The 7944-nt window shown below is 34.7% G+C and overlaps 1 protein-coding gene across 1 annotated transcript; it reads right to left on the bottom strand.

Annotated features, from left to right (window-relative positions):
* Nucleotides 1-53: 53 nt before the first annotated feature.
* Nucleotides 54-7380, bottom strand: slc5a5 (solute carrier family 5 member 5). The gene is made up of 16 exons (XM_082187294.1): nucleotides 7184-7380; nucleotides 6602-7022; nucleotides 6159-6224; nucleotides 5884-5935; nucleotides 5664-5731; nucleotides 5178-5332; nucleotides 4969-5109; nucleotides 4674-4803; nucleotides 4482-4570; nucleotides 4294-4406; nucleotides 2812-2882; nucleotides 2626-2712; nucleotides 2327-2529; nucleotides 2109-2203; nucleotides 1370-1455; nucleotides 54-1080 (listed from the first exon to the last, which is right to left on the bottom strand). Exons 2-16 carry the CDS (start codon nucleotides 6953-6955, stop codon nucleotides 976-978), a joined length of 1815 nt encoding a protein of 604 aa, XP_082043420.1. The 5' UTR covers nucleotides 6956-7022; nucleotides 7184-7380; the 3' UTR covers nucleotides 54-975.
* Between the last annotated feature and the right edge of the window lie 564 nt (nucleotides 7381-7944).

The raw sequence follows: 7944 nt of genomic DNA, 5'->3' as shown, positions 1-7944 counted from the left end.
TGGCTTATGAAACTTTTAAACTATTTTAATCAGAAAGTACGTGCACTTGATAGTAGTGTTGACATTTCAGTTTATTGTGAATGTGCATTATTCTACAGCTCATCTCTGTGATACTAGACTACTAACAAATAATACATATTCAAAATATGCATGAATTATACAGCCAACATTCAATACATAAACACTGAATCAGTTTCCTCTTGTTTCTGGCGAGTTTTCTATGTACTTTTCTAGGTCTAGGACCCTGATCTTAGAAATGCTGAGGAACTGATATCCCATTAATGAGCCTTGTTTTATAGGTTTAGACAGACAAATAATATTCCTGTCTGCCAAAAAACAAATGAAATGCATTATTCTCACAGTATGGTGTAGTTAAAATCTATAGTAGCATGGTCAATAAAATGGATCTTTATAGTGTGTAACAACTTAGGCTGCATATTCTTTTAATTAATTCACACTAATAATCATTCATACTTTTTTTGGAGTTATTGGATCATATCTCCTTTAAAAGCATTCTGTTAATTAAACAAATTTCAAATGACTTTTGTGTGCATGCTTATGCTCTCTTTTCTTCTAAACTTGGCTGGGAATGAAAGTGAGCTGACAAACAGGTGCGATGCAGGTGTGTGATGAACAGAAACGTATTGTGCGTGATTTTGTACTATGAAAGAAAGCACTATTGTTATAAAGATCAAAGAATCATCCTTTGAATCAGGTGGTGATGGTCAGGTATTCAGTAATGCCAATCAAAAAGGAAGATAACCAAATCAGTATGGCTTTGACATATTTGATATGCAAGACTGTACAGAGTGTTCCTAGCATGATGTTAAATGGTAAAGCTGTGCCTTTCAGCATTTTACTGTGCACAGCCACAGTAGTTCTTCCAAAAAAAGTTATTTTAAATTTGAATTAAACTGCATTATTTCTTGGATATTTGGTTTGAAACCTGACTTTTAAAGCGGGTCCTGCACCTGTCTAAACTTCATCTTTGTTCAGTAAAACAACTTGTTTATCAGCTGTGGCAAATAGTTCTTTTGAACTGAGAAGGATTTCGTTGGGATTGTGTGCTGTAGTTTCATTCTGTAGAGACAAGAATAATTTCAGCAGTGTTGGTATTGTTAACTAAAACTATTACAAATTGTTTTCGTTAGCAGAAATTAAATGAAATATTAGATAAAAACAGTCTAAACTTAACCAAATTTAGAAATGTTGTCTTGGCAACTAACTGAAATGAAAATAAAGCTAACTAAAAAAAACAAAGAAAATGAAAAATAAAAATATAAAAATAAAAGCTCATTCAAAATATTTATAAATAGTATAAATTTATAAGTTAAATAAGTAAATGAGCGGCTACTACCATCTAACTTACCAAGTTATGACAGGACGCATCGCAGGTTTTTTGTTCCAAGTTCCACCGTAATAAACCAGGACTGATAGAATCCTTCTTGGTGGGTCCTGCAGTAATTCAGCACAAATTCATTTGAAGGTAAAATAACATCTGTAGATATTTTCATTTGTTTTAATTATTAAAGCGTTAGGTCACCCAAAAATGAAAATTCTGTCATAATTTACTCACCCTCATGTCGTTCTAAACCCTTAAGACTTTCTTTCATCTTCGGAACACAAATGAAGATGTTTTTTTTTACTGAGCGATTTCTGTCCCTCCATTGACAGCTACTCAACTACCATGCTGATGCTTCAAAAACTTCATAGAGATCATAAAACTAATCCATATGAATTGAGCGGTTTAGTCCAAATGTTCTGAAGAAACTCAATCGCTTGATTGAATTTAGTATTTTATTCACATCGAAACATTGATCAGCGAACATAAACAGAGGCTGAACCATAATGCTTGATGCGCGAGAACAAACCATTTTGTTCATATGGATTTGTTTTACAATCTCTTTATTAACTTTTTGAAGTATCAGTTGCGTGGGCTGTCAATGGAGGGACAGAAATCGCTCAGATTTCATTAAAAAGATTTGTGTTCCAAAGATGAACGAAAGTCTTACGGGTTTGGAACAAGACGAGGCTGAGTAATTAATGACAGAATTTTCATTTTTGGGTGAACTAACCCTTTAACAATACTGTAAGTGAATTTCTCTCACCTGTAATGTAGCTAACCACCACACCGACTAGCATGACTGCACTAGTTGATAGGGCTCCGAAGTACAGGTATGATATTGAATAGATATTTTGAAAGCTGCATGAATTTAGTTGGAAAAAGAAAACTTAGCTCTTGTGTTATTTTTCACAAGTAATTCAAGTCACAGAGCAGTGAAATACAATGCAATTATGGTTAATATAAAATGTGATACAATCTTACCCATAATCCCGGGGGACTGATGATAACAAGATAGATGATTTAGCGACTGCTGTGGTGCTGTTGAATGTTGCATTAGTTGCTAGACAGTGATCAGCACTAGTGGGTAAAACACCCATTATTTGTGGTGAAGGAGGATAAATTGTACTTCCAACAGCAAGCCATAGAGACAGACAAAAACCCACAGCCACACCTGAGAAAACCCCCTATAGTGTGAGAAATAAATATTACATGGCTATTCATCGAGTGGAGGGATAGAATAATATATGGTGCACACAACAGTGATGTTTATGGAGCCTTACCGGTTTATTTGTGGCTGGAACAAACATGCCCAGCACAAACGCTCCCAGAAGTGGACCATTCACTACACCCATGACTGTGAACGAACCCTGAGGTTATTAGAGTTAAAAGAAAGCTGGTTAGAGCACAGACACATATATAGACTGAAATACAGCCTGATTAAAATCAGTTATTCCAGTAGTTCACACCTGAAGGACTCCCCAGTCCAGCAGGGAGGAGAGCGCAGCCATTGTGATGCAGCCAAGGCCGTACAACAGAGCTGTTTTACACATGTAAACAAACAATAATAACATTAGTTGACACTATAGTTATATTTCTAAACCATTATCATGTTGATAGCATCAGATATTTGCAGAATCACATCATGCTTTCTTAGTTAAATAAGTGCTGTATAAAAATCTCACCAATAATCTCATTTTAATGCATTGCAAATCCAACATTAAATTTTAATTACACTGTAAACCCGAATAAGTTAGCAGAACTCAAAAAAATTAAGGCAATCGATTGCCTAAATTTTTTTGAGTTTTGAAATTCAAAGTTTAAGTAAGCAGAACTTGCAGATTTTAAGTTTGTACTTAAACATTTCAAGTTAAGAACAATTAAAATCAGATTACACTATTTCATACATTTAACTTAATATCTTCATGTAATCTCAATGTGAACACTTTTATTGGTATTAACTTATAGTTTTAACAAGCTAGTTTGCTAACATACTACTATGTTATCATGCTAACAATAATATGTTATACAGCACTTGCTGCATGAGAGCAACAATATAAAGATATTATTTGCTCTCAAATCAAGCCGCATGCACCACTTGTCACCATGATGGTAACTATCCTAAAACCAACATTAACAGAAATTCTTCTAAATTAGCTAAACAAAACATTAATCAATACTCAATCTCCCACTTAACATTAATCTTGCACAAAAAAAACCCCATTATATTACACTTAATTTTAGCATTTACTCTCCCATTCAAGTGCCATCGGCAAAGCATGCTGGGAAATAGACATCCCAGCCGTTTCAGTTAAACTTAAGTTTGTTTAAATTAAAATAAATCATTTCATAAAACTCAAAACAATGAAACAGTTCAGTTTACTTAAAATATATCAGTTCTGTGAACTTGAAAGAAAAAGAAAGTGCTAAATACTCATAAAAGTTCATTTGACTGAGCTAATTAGTTTAATTTAAGTTTGTTCTACTCAAACCAAATAATTATTTTGAGCGTTAGGGTTTACTGGAATTAAATGTAAATGTAAATGTATTTTTATGACAATTAAGTTTTTTTTTTTATTAAAAGCAACATATATTAAAGGCAGCAAATAAATACAAACATTATATAGTTATATTTTTAGAGTTAATTCATTTTATAATAATTGATATAATATAACATTAAATAAATATTATATTATATTTATGTAAATATAATATAACATTATAAAATATATTCAAATAATCTTTTCCCCTTAATTTCAAATAAATACATATCAGCATATATTATAGGCAGCAAACAAATTCAAATTATATAATACAAATACAAATTATATATATAATGTTATATATATGTATGTATGTATGTATGTATGTTTAAACTGTGTGTGTATATATATATGACTCTGTGTTTACTTGCACCACAGGAAAGAATAAGAAGTGGCTTTTGACCCTACATAATGACTTGGAGAGCAAGAGCTGTTTTCTCTGTGAAACAGTGATGAGCCACGGCTTCATTACATCCTCCATAGTAACAGCTGCCATTGCGTTAATGCTGGTAGAGACAGTACTGTGGAAAAAGAAGCAGGTGGTTTATTCCGTCTGTATCAGTAATCAACACCTCATTGAAGATAGTTTCAACCACCTTAAAGTTCCACTGTAGGCACAGGCTAGAAAAAGACCCGGGAAGCCTGGGTGATTCCGGAAAATGTCCAAAACCAAGTACGGCATGTACTGTGAAAATAAAGATAAAGACAGATTTTTGGTTTAAAACTGAATAGTGATTAGTAGGATACAGTAGGTACAGTTAATTCTGTTCATGCATGTATTCACTTACCTGGTCAGGTGCAGATATTCTGCCAGTCTTCAGCGGGTCACAGTTGGAGTATAAAGCAAACATCACAATCCCACAGGTGGCTGCACTGCTCACAATCAGACACAGACCCACCTGATTTACCAGCAGTGCTCTGCAGAACAAGACTGATACTCAGTGGATCTCAGCAGCAGAAAATACTGTATGTGAGTTACTCAACAATCATTATTAGGAGAAATTGAATGCCAAACAAAACTAAATTTAGTAGACTGAATTGAAGAGGTTATTTTAGACAGATTTGACTGATTTATTCTCTCACAGTTGAGCTTGTTTCTCAGTCCTGCATGATATGTAACGCTGTACTTGGGCCTGATTGGCTCCATACATGGATAACCAGACCATTGTGCCGCCCACTGTGAAACTCCAGAACGAGTACCGCCTCTGAGGGTCTATGGCAAAACTGTAACACAGAGAGGGAATGAGCAATACAACACTAAATAAACATTTCAAAACATTTACTGTTCATACTCATTAAAATTGATGCGGGATCCATTGTTGGCGATCTCTAAAACTCTGGCAGGCCCTCCTGCCAATACGGTGCCCTGAATGAAGACTGCAATGAACCCAGAGAGCATGACTACAATCTGAAAAACATCTGTCCAGATTACAGCCTTTATACCACCCTGCAGGAAAACGGAAACACGTTACGTTCACAAACAAACATTTACACACTCATGCAACTGTTTTACTAATTAATCATTCAAATACATACACACAAATCATATACAAATATACAGGCCAAAAGTGATATCCAGACTAGGAAAATTGACATCTTCACCCTTTAAAACAAATATCCCCTCCGGACATCACTTTTGGCGACTACAGTATACACAATTTATGAGAAATATTTGGTCACATTAAAAGGGTCAAAATAGTCCACAAATAAAGCAATAAAGACTGGACACCAGTATTTGTATTATTCAAATCAGGCAAGATTTCACAACACTGGCCTACCACTGTTGTGTAAAATGTGCAGATGAGTCCAGTTGAGAAAAGAGACGCCCACATATTCAGGCCTGTGGCTTGATTCAGAAAAGAAGAAAAGCTTGATAAGAATAAGGGCAAAATCAAACACATAACTTCCAACCACTCATATATGGGATCCACTGATGGATTTGCAATGACTCGCATACAATGGAGACATGAAGCTGAGAAATCAGTTTATTTCTCTTACCCTGATTCAAGATGACTGCAGGAGCAAAGATCACTATTCCAGTGTAGAGAAGCTACAGGAAGAACAACACAATATCAGCATCATTTATCCTTTGACACAAACCTAAAACTAAAATAAACACATTATTATTATTTTTAATACATATTTTGTGCAAAGTAAATATTGGAATTAAAAGTATATACGATTCAAGGCTTTATCGATCAGCATTCTACATTTAATACTGCTTTAATAGTATTACAAAATATATTTTTTAGGATTATATGAATTCATCTTACTGTGGCTACAATGAACTGCAAACTTCCCAAGAGCTGCATCCCTCTCCCAAACCTCATTCCTAAATACTGAATGACACATAATACATTTCACACACACACACATGAGAAAATGGTTCAGTCCAAAAGTATGTAAATGCTTGTTAGGGGAACATACTAAATACAGAAAATTAAAAGCATCAAAACTTGGGAAAATTCTTTTTAATTAGAAAAAAAAAAGCTAAATAGGAATTTCACTAGTGGCCTCAAATCTTTAGACTCCACTGTTCAGTACATGTGTCTTCTTATCACATACTACAGAGAAATTACTCATCCTCACATTCTTTGTGAAATCCATGAAATTCAATGCGACTTATCGTATGCAATTCATATAAATAGAGAGAGAGTGTGCATATATATATTCATATTGCAAAACTACTAAAGAAATAAATGGACAAAAACCAAACCTGATGTGCGCTGGTGATTTTGAGACGATAAAACACAGGAACGAACACAACTGCAGTAATGAGGGAGTTGAGGGCTTGTCCCAGGCACATATAGAGGAACTTAAAGCCATATAAATATGCCTCAGATGGCACGCCGAGCACCTGGACAGCTGACATAAAGCTGGCACAGAGCGACAGTCCAACTGGCACAGCAGAGAAACCCCTGCCCCCTGTGAAGAAGTTGTCCACATTCGAGCGACCCTGGGTGTGTCTCAGAGACTGGAATAGCCCGATGGCCACCGAAACCCCCAGCATAGCAGCAAATACTACATAGTCCACCAAACAGAAGCCCAAGTTGTCTGAGTCCGAAGCCATAGTGCTCTCTGTTTAGACTCTGCCAGAGCCTAAATGAGTAGAGTCCTTCTCTTCAAGAGACTGTCAGCTGTAACAACAAACTCAGAAATCACAATGCATTCTTAATCGACTCCCTGTTATGTTCTTTTGACTTTCAGAGGTTAGGGCTCACGCAGTGCAAAGTGTCATTTAAGGTAAAAGCAGCTTGAGTTTTTATTTTTATACACTATTTAATAAAAAACTACTTACCTTTGACCAAAACAATGAAAAATGAGTTTATGAGTGTATGAAAAGACCAAATTCCACAGGCCAGCATGTACAGTAATCAACTCATACAGGATAGAAAAAAGAATTGGTTTAAAGATATGTTCACTATCACTGACCAGTGTGGAAAGTGAATGAGCATTCTTTCAAATAGAGGTGGATTTATTTGTCTGGGCTGATAATTTGGATAATCGAAGGCAGTCTGATGGGAGGGGAATTAGGAATTAATTTACCGGTATTATGTGGAGGGAGGAGTATGTTGTGATTGACAGCAGAGTCATTTGACACCACCGATTCTTTCCTTAATTTTTGTTTAAATTTTCTTTCTTATGAAAGTCATGATTTAATATTTTGTTTACTCTGACAGATTTAATAAGCACTGAACAAAAAGAAACAAAATATGTTGCTTTTTTGGACATGGACATATGATTCCATCACATTCTTTGTCATACTGTACCATGTAAATACAATGATGTATGGGAATATTAAACATGTTAAGCAAAGTACCATAATGTGGTATTGTTTGTAAGGATGCACAATGTTTAGCAGGATTGAAAAACATCTATTCTGAATGAGTTCTTTTCCTTTCTTGTTTTTTTTTTTATATAAGTCTAAGATCACATTGAAAATCTGGTATTTTCCCTTGGAAAATAAACAGAAAGTTTTATATAAAAAACCAACATGAAATAGGTATAATGAAGAAATATTTTAGATTTTGGACTGGTCACTAATCAAATAAATATGTA

Source organism: Leuciscus leuciscus (assembly GCF_965113295.1).
Source record: "Leuciscus leuciscus genome assembly, chromosome: 13".
Classification (NCBI taxonomy): domain Eukaryota; kingdom Metazoa; phylum Chordata; class Actinopteri; order Cypriniformes; family Leuciscidae; genus Leuciscus; species Leuciscus leuciscus.
The sequence above is the reverse complement of the archived record's forward strand: the minus strand, read 5'-3'. Positions and strand labels throughout refer to the sequence as shown.

Excerpts from the sequence above, each read along its gene's own strand:
- slc5a5 (XM_082187294.1), bottom strand. The coding sequence starts at position 6,955 with ATGGCTTCGGACTCAGACAACTTGGGCTTCTGTTTGGTGGACTATGTA. Across the intron at positions 6,225-6,601 it reads AAATCACCAGCGCACATCAG|TATTTAGGAATGAGGTTTGG; the intron begins GTTTGGTTTTTG and ends TGTGTCATTCAG. Across the intron at positions 5,333-5,663 it reads GCACATTTTACACAACAGTG|GGTGGTATAAAGGCTGTAAT; the intron begins GTAGGCCAGTGT and ends GTTTTCCTGCAG.